Raw genomic sequence first — 17,377 nt, 5'->3', positions numbered from 1 at the left:
GTGTTTTTGTGATGACTCTTGCATATTAAAATGGTAAAGGGTAATGTGTTAATTTTCTTGCTATTTTGTGGTGTTTTTGTGTAAAAAATTGATGAAAATTTGCTTGATTCCAATTCCAATTTCTTGATGAATACTTGTGACCTATACCACTTGATTTTATGGAGTTTTAGCCACTGTTTGTGTTTGATATTGCTGCATGAGTGTGAACCTTGATTAGTTACTTAGTTTACAAGTTACTTGTGTAAATAAATAATGCAAATATGCCTAAGTTTGCTTCCAAAATGACAAGTTCACCATGTTGCCTTAATTCCCATTCTAAAATCTGATTCTAAACCTTTAAAAGTGTGTTGGAATGTGAGAATTATAGGTCATATGGCTCTTGCATTTTATGGGCAAATTTTAGTCATGTTTTAGCACTCATTTTGCCCTTGTTTTGGTTTGTTTTCTATGCTTTATGTTATAGTGTTTCTCTTGCTTTATTTCTTTTAATAATACCATGTGTTACTAACCATTTCATTTCATGTCTCATATATTTCATAAGCATCCACATTCCATCCCATATTCATCTCCATTTCTCTTGCGATTTAATTTGTACCAAGGCTTAGAATGTAAAGACTTAGGAGCTTTTGTAATATTTTTCTTATGCATTTTTAAATTCTTGCAAGACCATAGAATGTATCTAGGCCAATGATGTAAAGGACAATGGACTCTAATAATGTACACCGACACAAGCACCGACACATGCACACACCTCACTTTAGGTATATAGCTAGATATATGCATGTTTAGATGTATGTTTAGGATTGTATGTTTAGATGAATGTTTAGGCTTTATACTTAGAAAAATCAATTTTTCAAAAAATATGAACAATATCACTCAAACCATTTTTTAAATAAACCTTTGGGATCAAAATCCCATTGAATTTTCCTTTTCTTAATCAAAATCTTAATGAATCTTAATATTACTTAGACCATATTTTTCCAAAATAACTAATTCCACCTCACCATTTCTAAATCTCATGCCCTTGAGGCCTCCCTCTTATTCTTCAAAATCCCATTTTCAAACTTAAAATCAACCAACAAAAACAAAAACATTTTTGGAAGAGAACTACGGTGGATTTGATCCCTTAAACGGGTACGTAGGCAAGGAACAAAATTCCTTCAATTCAACTAAAATAAAAATTCAAACACATTCTTCTCCCTCCAATTCTTCACTTAGAATACTCTTAGGCTTAATATTTTCTTTCAAAATAGCATTTAAAATAAAGTGCGCGCGTAGAAGTTAAAGACGGTTCCTATAGGATACTATAGTCGTTATGGGTGCCTAACACCTTCCCGTAGCGAAAACAATTCCCGGACCTCGATTCTCAAGGGTTTTGCTTATTTTTTCCCTTCCCAAGAAAAAATGAGATATCACCGGTTTAAAAGGTTCAAACGTAATCAATGTTTGACACCCGAAAACCAAGATAAAACACCAATAAGCTCTTTGAGTACAATATGTACCAAAAAGAACTTATGAAAGTATAGTTAAATCAAACAAATTCCAAACAGTAAAAGAGAGAAAACAAAACTAAATTACAACAGATAAGCAAGAAAATGGGTTAAGTCTCCAATAATGAAAATCAAAATCGAAAGAAACATATATCGATTTCAACCACTAAAAAGCCTGCAACTAAACCTTTTGACTCAAAGATTGCAAGTGTTTTACCTTCTGTTTGAAAATGTGACTATTTATCTCCTTCCAGATTATTCAAATGACTGCAAACCAAATGATATTAAGAGCCAATGTAGTCTATCTCGAGCTAAACCACCAAACTGAACCAGATGATCATATAAATTTCCACGAATTGTTATTCAAAAACCAAGCCAAGCTAGAACTAGATAACAAAGTCTACCAAATTAATTCACCTTTGTAGGAATGCAGTTAAAAAGCATGCGCCAAACAAATATATTAATTTTTAACGGGGACTTTTTTAACTACAAACACATGAGGGTTGTCCGAAATAATAATATTATCCTCCACTTTCGTCAAATAAGAGTATGCGCTACTAACATTATAACAATGAGAAGAATGTAACTTCCACCTCCAACGGTCCCAGGACCGGCCCTATGCATAGGCCAGGGGTGCGACGGCCTAGCTCGGTATGGGCCCAAAAAAAAATTTGTAACTAGGGGGTGTATATAGCAAAGCTTTATTTTCTGGGGGTGTAAATAATAAAACGTATAAAAAGGCCCCAAAAGACTTAAGTCCAACAACTCTTCTCACTCTGTGTTCGTTTTTTTTTTTTTTGCAAAACTACTTCAAAAGGCCACAAACCCTAATAGACTTAAGTCCAACTGACCTTCAATTTTATTTTATTTTTTGGAATTTCTTTTTTCACCCTACTCGCTTCTCAAGTGCCTTCAAATTGATCATTTTTTCCGTTTGGATTTTATAATTCGAAGCTTATTTGTTGTATTTCAAATTTTTTTAATCCGAATTATAATTAACTAGTTTTTTCAATACAGGGACATAAACTATTAAAATGTCATAAATGAAAATGACAATTTAACGATAAATAATTCAAATTGTCAAGAATTGAACATATTTGACAATTTGACCAAGAATTTATAATACACTTAAATTAACATAATATTTATTACAACAAAATATTTGATCAAGAATTCATAAGAATCAACTATTTTTTTAGATTGTTAACGAAAATCAGTCTCTTGTTTCCATCAATATATATATACTTTGTGGTATGAATCAACTAGATGATTAAACCCTTCCTAATTAGATTGTTATATAATCCGCAATGTGTGGCCCCACAATTTGGTCTATTACAACACATCCATCTCTCTTACCCTAGTTATGTTCCATGAATTACTTGGGGATCTATTACCTTAATTGCTGATTTACAAGTATGTGAATGTGGTTTGAAGGGGATCCAATCTTTCTCTTTGGTAGCTTTTCCTCAGTTACCTAGAGAAACCAATGTATTTGCCAATTGGTGGATGGTATGAACAGCAAGGTGTTTAAGAAGAAAAAAACCTTCTTGGTTGTCAAAATCGCGTGAGCAAGTTCCTTAACTGAGCAAGCTCTTCATTCCCGTCCCTCCTCCCTGTAATTCCCAATGATTTTAGATGAGGGTCTGGATAAATATTGATTCGTATCATTTGAGTTTTCTGGTCTTGGTTCTTGGTGGTCACGTCATTATGAACCGTTTCATGAATATTTTGATTCGTATCATGCTTGAATCGAATCAAAATTGTTTGATTCGTATCATTTGAGTTCTTTGGTCTTGTGATTTGCCTAAATGAATCGTATCACTGTTCTTTGATTCATATCAATCTTCATCTGAGTCACTTTGAATCGATTCATTTCCTTGCATGTACTCTTTTGAATCGTATCAACCTTCCTATGGAAAAACAGCTGATTCGATTCAAATGTTCATTGAATCGTATCAATCTTCATAGCTTCAGATTTCTTCTTTTTCACATGTCTGAATCGATTCATACTTAGTATGATTTGAATCAAGCCGTTGTTTTTGCCACAAAAATTACACTTAGCACTCATGTTTATATATAGCTATACCCATACACCTTCCAACTTACTGAATCAATTGCAAATATCATTCTAGATTGTCTAAACCTCTCTCTCCACTTGTTCTTCAGATTAAATACTTTTTCTAAGATTCTTTGTGGATTTTGAGTCATAGATTGCTAGAGTGCCACAAATATTGCACATTGGTTTCTTTAAAGGAACTTGGATGAGGATCAAGGGTTCAAAGGTAAAGAGGGATTTCTTTCCACCTCCAAGGTGAAATGCAAGGGTATTTCTAACTTCTCAAAGGTTCAAGGGGATCCAAGCTTTAGACATAGCAAAGAAGAATTCAAGGTGAAGGAATTCCAACGATTGCATGGAAGCTTGAGTTTCGAAGACTTAGAGGATTTCCAATTTCAAGAGTACTTGAAGATTGGTAGTGTTGTGGTTTTTTAGGATTGAAGATTAGGTTATCAAAGGAATAATTTGTAATCATAACAATTTGCAAACATTTTTCAACATAGTGGAAGTCCTTGATAGAGACGTTTTCTATTGAGAAGAGTAGAGGTACCCCGAAGCGAGGACGAAATGGGGAACCACAATAAATCCTGGTGTTCTTCTCTTCCATATCCTTTTAGATTCCTACAATTTTAATTACATATGAATTACTTGTTAAATACAACTTAATTTGATTGTGAACCTATCTTTTACTTTACTTAATCTCAATTACTTTAATTGAAATTCTTTCAATTTAAATTCTCATAATCAAGTTTCAAGTAATCTTCAAACAAGTTGATTCATATGTTTTGTGTTCATTAGGTGTTAGTTTTCTTAATTGTTATTAAGGTTTGAGATTGTTTGGTTTGCAATTTGGACGAATGTGTTGATTATTAACTTGCTATATAAGATTCATTATTTGAGCCTCTCAATTCATCTTCCAATCTTATTTGATATTCATTGTCTTAATCTTCTTGTCACCAAGACTCACAAATTCAATAGTCATACTCTTATCAATCCACACTTTCGCAAAGTCTTTTGAAAAATGAAAAATGCTATTCACCCCCCTCTAACGTACTTTCTAGCTCATCATATAGAATAACACTAAGAACATCTTTGATTCTCTTTGCTCAACTTATGAAGGAAATCAACAAGTGAAAGAAGTCTAGGCTAACCTTCTGGTTCAACATGCACCCTTGCGCTTTTGTGCGGGCAAAATGCAGTTTTAGCTTGTCTTTCAAGCTGGATCAGTGGAAAAAGCGAATTTTCATCTCTTAATCACCAAGTAATCTATTAAGTAGTTGATATGACAATATTAATGAAACATTTTAACATGTGGGACTATTTTGATTAAGGAAGTGTACAATCAATGACTATTTTAAAATTTCGATACATTTAAAAACTATTATGACTACTTGTTACACATCTAGAGATCAAAATGACTATTAACCAAAAAATAAGCATAAAATCAGATAGCTACAAACACAATCCAGTAACTATCCTTAAAAAAATTCCTATAACAAGCCAATCAAGAACCAAAGTGTTATGGTATCAACGATGGTCAAATTAATTAAAAGCAAAGAAAGAATTGCTCATTTTCTTGAGAAGAAAATTGCTCATATTCTTTTTATGTAGAGCTAAATAAAAGAAATATATAAAAGTTATATATCTATAACATATATAAAATTAAATAAAAAATTTATATTTTAATTGTAACATACTGAAAGAGTATAGTAGTTATGTAGTGGTATAAACATATTCATTCAACAAAACAATAAAATCCCTTTAAAAAAACAATTAAAATAGGGAAATGTTAACCTGTGCTCTTAAGACACAAATTAAAAAGTCAATAAAAACTTATTTTTGTGCATTCAATGTTTTGAAAGGTTAAAAATTTATATTTTTAACACAAAGTTTATGTTTTATTTTAGCATAACTCATAAAAATATACATTTTTTTTTAATTTCCTCCTGATACAAACAACAAAAGAAAAAAAAATGTTTATTTTTCAGATCCACTTCATAACAAAAGAAAATTAAACTTTGGATAAGCATAAGCATATGGCAGAGGTGTTGGATTCTAATGCCGTCATACAACATTTTTTTTTTTTGAGAGGCCGTTATACAACATTTAAGAACTCTATCCTTAAAAAAAAACATTTAAGAACTCTAATAATAATAATAATAATAATAATAATAATAATAATAATAATAATAATAATAATAATAATACCACCATCGTATTTTTGGTCAACGATCTAATACCACTATGAGCTCACTAAATTCAGGCTTTGGTTTTAACAACATACTGGGCTAAGTGGTTTTGGCCCAATTGCATAGTATTTGACACAACATGAATGTTCTCTAGCTAGTTCAACATTGAACTAATTAATCTTGTTAAACAACCTAGACCAAATTCAGATCAATTTATTACAAAAGTCACTTCTTGTATTCTAGCTCTTATAATAGATTATCACAATTTTGCTAACGGTTTCAATTCAAAGCATTAACTAACTTCGTCATTAAGTATTGGCTTCAAACTTGTGTTATAAAAACCCTACGTAGTTTGGAAAAATGTTATATATATTTTTTCATTGCATTGAGCTTTTAGGTAGTGCTGAGCTCTAGAATCACAATTTCACAAATGGAGAATGGTGAAGACCTAAGTTCATTCTATACTTTAGACAATGCTCAAGAGAAGAGTATCTCTCATGTCCCTCAAAATTTTGTAATTCCAAGCATGCATAGGCCAAATTTGGAATCAAAATATGCTAGTCTTGCTGTTGTTGATATGGCTGCTCTTAAGAATGGCTCAGCATCAAGGTCTCGTGTCATTCAAGAAATTCGAGATTCATGTCGTCGTTTAGGTTTCTTTCAAGTAAGTTTCTTTATTTAATTTTATGAGCCATACCAATTAATTAATATCTTATAATAGCAATGTAGACTTTGGTAATTGATTTAGGGTTGTACATGGGGCACCCTATATTTTTTCAAGAACAGTTTCTTTTTCGATCCTCTAAACTTCTTGCGCATCCTATGATATTTCAATTATATAATTCGAAAGTTGTTAAAAAAGTTCAAAAATCTCCATTTTTTCCGAATTTTGAAATCCAAAATAGAATGTGCGAGAAACTCTGAATATGGGAAAATAAATTCTCTTTTTCACATCTTGGTGTGTGTTTGAATCCGCGGTTCTCTAACTGGGTGATCCACTTCTTAAATTTGTTGTAAACATACACTGAGCATAAAAATACATATTCAAGCACATGCTTAAATATGTGTCAGCAACATTTTTTTCCACCCTTTATTTTTTTCTTTGAAGAAATTTTTTCCACCCTTTGTTTTTTTTTTTGAAGATTTTTTTTTCACCCTTTGTTATTATACTTTTTTCAACTTTTTTCCCCCTGCTTCCTGGTAATACAAACTTTCCTTTTCATTCCGTCGGTGCTAGCATAGTATTGTCTTGTTAACTCTTTTTTTAGCAATCTTATTAACTTTCTTAATCTAAATTAATATACTTTGAATTTGTAGCATAGAAAATTTATAACAATATAGTGTCTTGTCTTCCCTTTTTTGGTGGTGTATTGTCTTCCTTTAAATAAATAGTGATATTTCTCTCTATCTATTTTTAGGAGAAAACAAAAATACACCTTTGTCCTGATTTTGTGTGCATGCCAAACTTTTGTATAGTCGGTTTGTGTACAAAAATTAATATACAAAGCCTTTTAAATCTCAACTATTAATTTTTGAATTAATCAAGTGGTATATGCACTTAAGCTTCTAAAATACAATATATATATATATATATCGATTCTCATTTGGTTGAATTTGGAAACTTTTCAGGTTGTGAACCATGGAGTGAGTGAATCAGTGCTAGAGGAAGCTTTATCTGTGGCATCCAAATTTTTTGATTTACCGACAAAAGAAAAAGTGAATTTGATGTCAAATGATGTTTACAAGCCAGTAAGATATTGCACAAGCATAAAAGATGGAGTTGATAAAGTTCAGTTTTGGAGGGTTTTTCTCAAACACTACGCTAACCCCTTAAGGCTATGTTTGGATTGGTGGTGAGTGGTGGAATGGAATGGAATGGGATGGAATGGAGCCACATTCCATTGTTTGGTTTTGCAAAAAAGGGATGGAATGGAATGGAGTGTGATGGAACCCATTCCATCCAATACCACTCATTCCTTCAATTTTCCATTCCACCCAATTTGGGGTGTATCCAATGGAATGGAACCACACTAATGATATAATTACCATTTTGTCCTCACTTTTCATTCCCCAAAATTTCAATGGCGCGCTTCTTTCCCTCATTTTTTTCACATTAGCCTTTTTATTCCATCTTGTCATCTTCTCCAACTCTCATTGTGTTCACTGCCTCTGCTTCTATTGATTGCAACTTTTCACTCCAACAAGGTAACCCAAATATCTTCTTCTTTTTCTTGTAATTCTTCATCTCTGTTATCATCTATTGTTATTTCTCTACCCATTTCTTATTTTATTTTTCCCAAATTAGTAGTTATGCTCTTTTTCTTCCCCAAATCAATAGTGATTGTTCTTTTCATTTTTATTCTTCTTCTGAATTGTATTAGATCTATTGTTATTTGTGAATCCATATTTCTAAATCTGTATATTTATTTATGTGCCCTAGAAAATGAAAAACCTGTTGATTTTTGTGAACTCAGTTTAACTCAATTTAGATGTTGAATATTGATGAGAAAATCTATTCTTTATGTGCCCTACAACTGGAGTTTATAACTATTGGATAATATTACCTTTGACTAGCCTCACGTGAATCAAGCTGTTTCTATTCCCTTCTCATAGTTGACTATAATCATTTACATTAATGTATTTAATCATGTGTGTTAATGCTTTTGAATCTCATTCATTCTGTACAGCAAATACATATCTTGCCTATTAATGTAATCAATCATGTCTCTCCCTATATAAAGAGATGATGATAAACTTTATCAAATAGTTCAATATATAATATCATAACCTTTATATGGTATCATCAGCCTTTTAGCTTAACAGCCATACAATCCTCAAACCTGTGATTTTTTTTCTTTCACATGTGCACACAGTATATGTTTAAATTCCCATGATTTTATTCGAGTTTATGCTAAAAGTTGATTTTATTCCTGAATTTTTATAGATGACCAACGAAGACATAAGAGCCAAATATGCGAAATTATGTCAAATGATGATTGTTCAATTATCTATCATTATTGTTCTAATATGTTCACTAAAAAACAAGTCTAGAAGAGCCCAAATACATTCTAGAATCACAGAGCATAGGGAGAGAGTTAGAAATGAGCTAATGAAACATATTATAGGAAGTGATCGATCTTATGATATAATTCGTATGAGTCCCGAAGCTTTCTTAAACTTGTGCACCTTATTACGAGATCGCGGTGGACTTACACATACACGAAGGGCGTCTATTGAGGAACAAGTAGCAAAGTTTCTTTACATAGTAGGACATAATGTGAGAAATCGTGTGATGTCTTTCTTCTTTAGACGTTCTGGTGAAACAGTTAGTCGTCATTTTCATAGAGTACTAGATGCTTTGATAGAGGTGGAGGGGATATTTCTGAAACAACCTGATGGTACACAAGTTCCTCCGGAGATACTTAACAACAATAGGTTCTACCCGTATTTTAAGGTAAATAGAAATTGTGTCTTACACAAATATTAACAAGTTATGTTATACACTTTTAATATGTTAATTGAATGTCAGGATTGTATTGGAGCAATTGATTGTACACATGTGCGTGTTAAAGTACCAGCACATCTTGCACCTAGATATCGTGGTAGAAAAGATTACCCAACACAAAATGTCTTGGCTGCATGCACATTTGACTTGAAATTTACATATGTCTTGGTTGGATGGGAAGGAACAGCATCCGACTCTAGAATAGTTAAGAGTGCATTGACACGTGCATATCCTCTTAAAGTTCCACAAGGTAAAAAAAAAATAAGAACACACCAGAATTGTACAAGTATCTAGATTAGCCAAACTAATAAACTCGTTATTTTTTATAGGAAAATATTATTTGGGTGATGCAGGATTTCCTTTAAAGGCATGTCTCATCACACCTTATAGGGGAGAAAGGTACCACTTACAAGAGTATTCTAGGAATCCACCTCGAAACCCTCGTGAATTATTCAACCATAGACATTCGTCATTACGAATGTCGATTGAATGTGCATTTGGAGTGTTGAAGAAGAGATTTCCAATTCTACAAACTTCAACTGAGCCCACATTTGGTATTAAAACTCAAAATAAAATCATCACTGCTTGCTGCATATTACACAACTATTTGATGAGTGAAGACCCCAACCAAACTCTAATAGATGAGGTGCAGAATGATCTTGCAAATGAAAATGATTCTCAAGAGGGTCGTCAAGATCAAAGAGAAGACAATGTTGATGCAGTTAGTGGAGAGCCAATTAGAGATGGCGTTGCGGGTTCTATGTGGATAGAGTACTAAATAGTTTCCTAATGAGTTGTTATTCTTATGAATGATGTTTTTATGTTTTGAATGAATTTTATTTGTGGATTGTATTTTTGAGTTTGTAATTTTTGGATTAAATATGAGTTTGTAATTTTTGGATTGCATTTGACTTTAAATGGAGTACTTCTGTTTGAGTTTATTATATATGTCATTTGATGTGTTTAGTATTAGATATGGATGCAAATTCAAAGAGGCCAAGGAAATCAAAAGGCCTAGAAACATGCAATTGGACTACTGCTATGGATGGGGTTTTGATTGATGCATATTTGCATCAACTAACAATGGGAAATAAAAATGGAAATAGTATGACATCAAGCGCTATGGACAACATTCTGGAAGAGTTGAAGAATCACTTCCCGGACAAACCAATTTCTAAAGAAAAGATAAAAGATCACATGAAAAACATCAAAGCAAAGTGGACTCCTTGTTATGACCTTTTTCAGAATGGTTTGAGTGGATTCGGATGGGATTCTACGACAAATATGTGGACTGCTGAAGATGACGTTTGGGACAGGCTAATTGAGGTAGTATTTACTTTTAATGGAATAACTTTTATTTCAGTTTACTCATTACAAACTTTATATGTGATACTTTTGTTTTATTTATTTTTCACGTAGAAAAAACCCGAAGCTGCTGAATGGAGACACAAGCCTATACCGTTTTATTATAAATTAGCCAAACTTTTTGGAAAAGATCGAGCAACAGGAGATCATGAAGATACAGGCTTTGAAATGAGAGCAAGAAAGGCTGCAAATAGCAGGAGTCATGGTGCTACCATAGAGGAAATAGATCATTTGGTTGAAACCAATGAAGTTATTTTGGAGAGGTTTGATGTTGATGACGAAATATATCATTCCAGCAGTTCTCCGAAAAGGCCTTCTATTTCTACTTCTCAAGATGTGTCATCATCTAGGACTAAAAAACGAGCAAAAAAGGTTGTTGAAGATGATACAAGCATGAGAGAAATTTCTAAGACTTTAAAGACAATGGTTGAGGTGTTTAAAATGAGCTCAGAGGAGTTGGTCAAACAGAGTAAGAGTGCTAATGGTGGAGATATTTGGGCTGAATTAGTCGAAATTGGTGTTGACCCAGCTTCCTTGCCTAAAGTATACATGTACCTTGTTAAGAATGATGATGCATTGAAAGCTTTTAATGGAATTCCAATTGATAACCGCAAGGAAATGTTACATCTCATTGTGCCCGACTATCCTTTTTATTAATGGTAATATATTTATTTATCACTTTTATGCAATTTTATGTGTTTTATCAACTGAAATTGAGTATCTGTATATGAAAATTTGCAGGTATTGTGGAGTCCTTGAAGAATAGTATTGTCAACTACAATGAAGTGGTGTCTGGGAGCTGTCATTGTGTTATGAGGAAGGTCTGTTGTCTGGGTTTGGTAATGGGAAGTAGCTGCTGTCCTACTGTTTTGATGTTGGGAGCCTGTGTAATTTTGTAGGCTGTTTCTGTGCTTTGTTTGGAGCAGCTTCTGCTGTAGCAGGTTGGAAGTCTGCGTTTTTGGGGGTTGATTTTTGTATTTTCGGTTTGCTGTTTTGGATTGCAGCTATTTTATGGGCTGTTTTTGGTTTTTGCTTTGCTGTTATTGTGAAGATAAAAACAATGTACTCATGAATGATGGTATTGTAAAGGTTCATTACTTTTCTCTGTTAGTCAAAATTTGAAATCTGCTACTGTTAGCTCTAAAATAGGGGGAATCATCAATATTTTCTCTCTTTGCATAAATGTTCATGCTTCCATTTCTTTCCACATTGGTAGCAGAAGTTACATTTACACTTGAAGAAAATGGAGCTAGTATAGTGTTTTGTTTTTGATCATATGATATGATGAAATAATGAAGGTGGTTTGTTTTTTATTAGTTCTGATATAGGCTTCTGTTGTATTTGTTTTAGCTGTTATGGAAGGTTTTTTTTTTATTGCGCATCAATCCTGTATGTTGGGTGGGTTCCTTTGTATTGGTGTATTAATTTTTGGCTTGCACATGTTTTCTGTCTTGTAACAGTTTGGCTGTTTGCACATATTAATGTGCTAGCCTATATAACTTTTCTATATTATTATTGTTTGGTATAGTCTGCCAAAGGAAGATACACTAGTTGCAACTTATACAGGATCAAAATTTAAGCTGCTAATGTTTATTCTTGTGCTACTTATGAACAATATCAAAATAATCACATATTGATTGAATTGAGTTATAAATTCAACATAGTGAAGTTTTCTAAGCAAAGGGTAAAAATGGAACAAAAAAGTTATAACTAATTCCATTCCGTCCACTTTCCAAACAATGGAGTGGGAAATTAGTTCCATTCCGTCGTATAATATCCAAACAATGGAATGGAATCTTTGTTCCACTCCGTTCCATTCCATTCCGCTCCATTCCGCTCCATTCCGTTCCGCTCCGTTAGTTTTAGGTTATCCAAACAGAGCCTAAAGGATTGGATTCACATGTGGCCAGAAAATCCATCAGATTACAGGTATATTACATTCACTCAAATTAATTGTGTAAGATAATCCATAAGGGAAAACGAAACGGGTCGGGTGCAAGCATGTGTGTTGTATATAGTTTTGCATAAAAAAACTATTTTAGTATATTTTCCTTAAAAAAAAAAAAACTATTTTAGTATATTTAAAAGGATGGGTCAAAGGTGGGCCTTTTTGATTAATTTATACCATATATAGCACATGTGTATATTTTGCATAAAAGTAACTTTTATGTATTCTAGTTGAACAATGGAACTCTACTAGACTAGATTGCCCATGTTACGTTTACTCTAATAAACACTACTAGAAAAAGCAAAATTAGAGAGGAAAATTAGTGACGGAAAAAATAAAATCCCTCATAAATTTCTTGGTCGCAAAATTTAGTGACGGAATTTGAGAGGGATTTCATGTTTTCCCTCACTAAATTTCCCTCACTAATTTTTGTTTTTTTAGTAGTGAAATATCTAAAAGTAATCGTATACCGTGACATCACTGCAATTCCCTCTTATACATCATCATATCATATCCATAACCAAATGTCACGAGTTAGTTTTGTGGACTTCTAATATTTCAAAGTATTTTACATTAACATTCAAGCATGTGTTATGATATGACATTTCAAAGCATTATTGTCAAAATTCCGACTTAAATCCTAAAATCTAGGATTTTGCGACTTTATTCACCTTCAACGACTCAAATTCATAACAAAATTTCAAAATAAGCAAAATCCTAGTAAAATCGCATCAAAATCGCACAAAATCATGAAATCCGTACGAAATTGCAGGATTTTAAAGGGTTTTGAAGTATTTTGTCCAATTTTTTTAGTCATTTATGTATAAATATTTTGTGGACTTTAAACTGAGTCATTTATGACTATATATAATTTATAACATATATTTAGCATTATTTTTGTTTTGGTAAAATTCATCGATTTTGATTGCGATTTTACTATTTCTTATATCGATTCTACAAAAGTAGTTGAGTAAAATCCTTCAATTTTGAATGCGATTTTACGATTTTCAATTTTGTTCTTCCCTTTCAACCTGAAGTAAAATCCCGATTTTGATAACATTGTGTCAAAGTGTTTGACTTCTCAAACTGTTGTAATATTATAGTTAACTCTTATAAGATATATACTACAATAAATTTGTTGTTCAAGATAAAAAAAAACTATTGAATTAATTAAACAAAATCGTTCTAAATGTGCAGGGAAAAGATGGGAAGATATTGCCAAGAAGTGAAGAAAGTGGGTTTAGAGGTGATGTCAACAATAATTGAAAGTCTTGAAATAAATCCATCATATCTAACAAAAAAGCTTGAAGATGGAATGCAAGTGATTGCAGCGAATTGCTATCCACCTTGTCCACAACCAGATATTGCATTAGGCCTCCCACCACACTCTGACTACAGTTGCCTTACCATTCTATACCAAAGTTGTGAAGGCCTACAAATAATGGATTTTGAGGACAAAACTTGGAAAACAGTACCACACATTCCTGGTGCACTTCAAGTGCATGTAGGTGACCATTTTGAGGTATTAAGCAATGGTTTGTACAAGAGTGTTGTCCATAGGGCTACCCTTAATAAGGACAAAACAAGAATCTCTATTACTAGTTTATTCAGTTTGGGAATGGATGATAAAATGGAGACTGCTAAAGAGCTTGTGGATGATCAAAACCCTAAGAAATATAGGGAAAGCAGCTTTAGAGATTTTCTTGATTTTCTGGCTACCAATGATATTTCTGAAGGGAAGAGCTTCATTGATATCCTCAAGAACAATAACTACAACTAAGAGTGTGGTCTTTCAGTTTCAGTTATGATTGTCTCCCAATAAATTTGAGTGCATGGTTTTTTTTTTTTTTGAGGGACTGAGTGCATGGTTATGTAATAAGCAAATTATATTGTCCATTTTCAAGTGAGTGATTATAATATAAATTATCCTTTAATATATATGTGCTATAGTATTCATCATTGCAAAACACATGGATTTGATGCATTGCATTCGCTTCCACAGCAATGCTATTTGTAGCGAGAAAATTTATAGCGAATTTCTCAAGAATACCTTCCAGCCAATGAAATTTCATACTTTCCACAATACATGGGGTAGTGGGGTATAATTATGGTTTGACTTTGAATTATCCTGCACTGTTAAGCCTTCGGGATCTTCTCGGGACAGTGTTTTTCGCTTGATTAAGCATTTCCCTTCCAAAAATTGTGAGGGACCATTCCATCATTTTCACCAATATTTCCGTCACTAATATTTCCGTCACTAATTAATGACAAAATTGTTTTTCCCTCTCTAATTGTGAGGGACCATTCCATCATTTTCACCAATATTTGCGTCACTAATTAATGACAAAATTGTTTTTCCCTCTCAATTTATGGGGTATATTCCGTCACAAATTGCGACGAAAGTGAATTTCCTGACAAACTACAACATATGGTTTAATGGCGATTTTATTTCCGTCACTAATTAGTGAGGAAATTCAAACAATTAATGACGATTTTATTTACGTCACTAATTAGTGAGGAAATTCAAACAAAAAATTTCATTTTTGGTCTAATATTCAATTTTCTGCCAGATTTCAGTAATTATATAAATATTGCAAATGCATTTACTATATTTTGAGTCATAAGGAGACACTCAAAATAAGTTTCATAAGAAACACTTTTCAACATTTTTAATAGGACTAGAAGTCGCACATTGTTCTTGAAACTAAGTTTGCAACCAAACTATCAAAATAACCATATACTATATATCTATATATCAAGTAGATGAAGGTGGAGGTGGAGGTTGTAACGCCCTCCTTTTTATTTAATTATTTTAATTAGTTTTAGAATATATTTATATATTTATATGATGTATATGAGGGATATATGATTTGTTGAGATTAGATGTCTTTTTATAATTTAGTTAATATATTTTGTTGAGCGATATTTTGTTATGTTATATGTTGGTATTTACTAGCATAATATATTTGTTAATTGTTATAGATATATATTTGTTATTTGGTGTATTATTATATATTTAGTAGAGAAATATTATTTATTAGAATATGAGGATTATTAGTGTGAGTAAAATTGGAGGTTAGAATAGAAAGAAGAATAAGTTGTTGGGCCTAAATAGATTTGGGAAGAATATTTTAGTATTATAACTAGAGAAGCTTAAGTTAGAAAGAGTTTACCAAAAACCGCTTTTTGGAAAAGAGGAGAACAAGAAAGAAGAGAAGAGAAGACAAAAGTCAAGAGAAGAGGAGAAGACCTTAGGAAAGAAGAACGCTGCTACTGATTCAGGAATTAATCTAAGGTGAGGGTGAGACTATCTTGCATTAATATTATGTTGTTAAATCATTAGATTACATCTAACAAGTTGGGGAGAGTTTGTGAGAATTTGAGAATTAGGGTTTTGAGAGAGTGTTATACCCTAATTTTGGACCTAAAAATACTTGCTCAAAAATGTTTTTTTCTCTGATATGTGTCAATTATTATTGAGAGATTGTCAATTTGCTAATGTTTTACACTGATATTTTACTCTGCTTTATCTGCATATTTCTACTGCCTATGTTTAAAAACATTTTCAATTGTAATTTTGTCTATGTTTTCTTGCATTTTAAACCATCCAAAGGGTCTTTCTTGCATTCCAAGTTATTTGAAGTTGCCTCTGATCAATTGCATCTTTCTCTGCATTTTATTTCAATCTTATTTGCAAAAATTCATGAAAAAGGGTATTTTAGTCATTTCCTGTGTTAAAACTCCTTTTAATCCCTAAAAAATTGTCTCTGAGTCTTTTTAATTTGCTTGTATAAACTCTTGTTTTAATTCCCTGTTAAAGACCATTTTTAAAATTGCATTTGAGTCGTTTTGAGTCATTTTAGTCCCCAGGGGCATTTTGGTCATTTCACACAAAATTTTGACAGAGAGAGGTTACTTTGAAGTACCTCATTTATGTAGTGGGTTCATTTTAGTTCTTTTTGTGTTTTTTATTGGTTTCACTTTACGTTTTGTCCATTTTACCAATTTTATTCCAATTTTTATTATTATTATTTTCATTTTGGTCCTTTTACTTTCAGAAATTGCATATTAGTCCTTTTTCATTTTAAGTCTTCTTTAATTGCAGTTTCGTCCTTTAACCAGTTTTGCATTCTAGTCCTTTAAGTCTCAAACTTTTGTTTTTAGTCCTTTTTCCATAATTGCAGTTTGGTCCTCAAGTTTTAGTTAATTGCAGATCAGTCCAAAGAGTTTGTTATGAGTCCAGGTACACGTGGCAGATTATGACAGGCCAGGATATCACATGTGTCAGCTATAAATAAGTACACAGTGTCAGAACCATTCATTACAAGACACATCACACAAACAAAATTCACATTCTCTCTCCAGAATTAGAAATCAAACCCAGAAAATCACCAAGAACACGATGAAGTTCATGAAGAACTTCATCCCCAAATCATGAACCCTAACTTTCCAGAACACAATTCCACATCAATTCCTCGCAAATCCACAACAATTTCATCACAAACAGACTCAATCCAACAACCACGTAATCAAATCAGTTCGAATTAAAGCAATTTTTTCGCAGTTCTCAGAGATTCGAAAGTGAATCTTCATCATTGAACTACGTTCTCTGCAATTCCAACACCGATCCATCTCAAAGACGAACCAGTGTGATCATAGAGACGAAGAGTGAGAAGAAGAGGAATCGAAGAAAAGAACCAGTTCGACAAATTCACAGAGAAGAAGCATAAGACGAAGAGTGAGAAGACGAAGAAACTTCGATTTATTTTCGAAGGTTGAATCAAAACATTCATCAGAGACGAAAAGGAAGCATCAAAATCTTTC

At 32.4% G+C, this 17,377-nt stretch overlaps 2 protein-coding genes across 4 annotated transcripts; both read left to right on the top strand.

Annotated features, from left to right (window-relative positions):
- The first annotated feature begins 6,113 nt into the window (after positions 1 to 6,113).
- KUOX1 (KAR-UP oxidoreductase 1) lies at positions 6,114 to 14,491 on the top strand. The gene is made up of 4 exons (XM_085717363.1): positions 6,114 to 6,399; positions 7,365 to 7,569; positions 12,492 to 12,534; positions 13,751 to 14,491. The coding sequence occupies exons 1-4, from the start codon at positions 6,166 to 6,168 to the stop codon at positions 14,331 to 14,333; spliced, it is 1,065 nt and encodes a 354-aa protein (XP_085573489.1). The 5' UTR covers positions 6,114 to 6,165; the 3' UTR covers positions 14,334 to 14,491.
- LOC146954631 (uncharacterized) lies at positions 7,801 to 11,751 on the top strand. 3 transcript variants are annotated; one of them, XM_085717371.1, is made up of 4 exons: positions 7,801 to 7,940; positions 10,208 to 10,566; positions 10,660 to 11,264; positions 11,347 to 11,751. In XM_085717371.1, the coding sequence occupies exons 2-3, from the start codon at positions 10,216 to 10,218 to the stop codon at positions 11,260 to 11,262; spliced, it is 954 nt and encodes a 317-aa protein (XP_085573497.1). In that variant the 5' UTR covers positions 7,801 to 7,940; positions 10,208 to 10,215; the 3' UTR covers positions 11,263 to 11,264; positions 11,347 to 11,751. The 3 variants fall into 3 exon arrangements, with proteins under 3 accessions (XP_085573497.1, XP_085573504.1, XP_085573493.1); XM_085717378.1 differs by having other exon boundaries at positions 7,805 to 7,940; positions 10,214 to 10,566; XM_085717367.1 differs by lacking the exon at positions 7,801 to 7,940 and having other exon boundaries at positions 10,198 to 10,566.
- Positions 14,492 to 17,377: the final 2,886 nt, after the last annotated feature.

This window comes from Medicago sativa, chromosome 1 (genome assembly GCF_051527215.1).
Source record: "Medicago sativa cultivar Bolivia chromosome 1, Bolivia_mono, whole genome shotgun sequence".
Classification (NCBI taxonomy): domain Eukaryota; kingdom Viridiplantae; phylum Streptophyta; class Magnoliopsida; order Fabales; family Fabaceae; genus Medicago; species Medicago sativa.
This window is presented reverse-complemented; position numbering and strand designations above follow the sequence as displayed.

Bases quoted from the DNA above. Each gene is read 5' to 3' on its own strand.
- LOC146954631 (XM_085717367.1), top strand. From the start codon at position 10,198: ATGTGTTTAGTATTAGATATGGATGCAAATTCAAAGAGGCCAAGGAAA. The intron at 10,567-10,659 runs GTAGTATTTACT...TTTTTCACGTAG, and splicing joins TTTGGGACAGGCTAATTGAG to AAAAAACCCGAAGCTGCTGA.
- KUOX1 (XM_085717363.1), top strand. From the start codon at position 6,166: ATGGAGAATGGTGAAGACCTAAGTTCATTCTATACTTTAGACAATGCT. The intron at 7,570-12,491 runs GGCTATGTTTGG...AACAGAGCCTAA, and splicing joins ACACTACGCTAACCCCTTAA to AGGATTGGATTCACATGTGG. The intron at 12,535-13,750 runs GTATATTACATT...CTAAATGTGCAG, and splicing joins GAAAATCCATCAGATTACAG to GGAAAAGATGGGAAGATATT.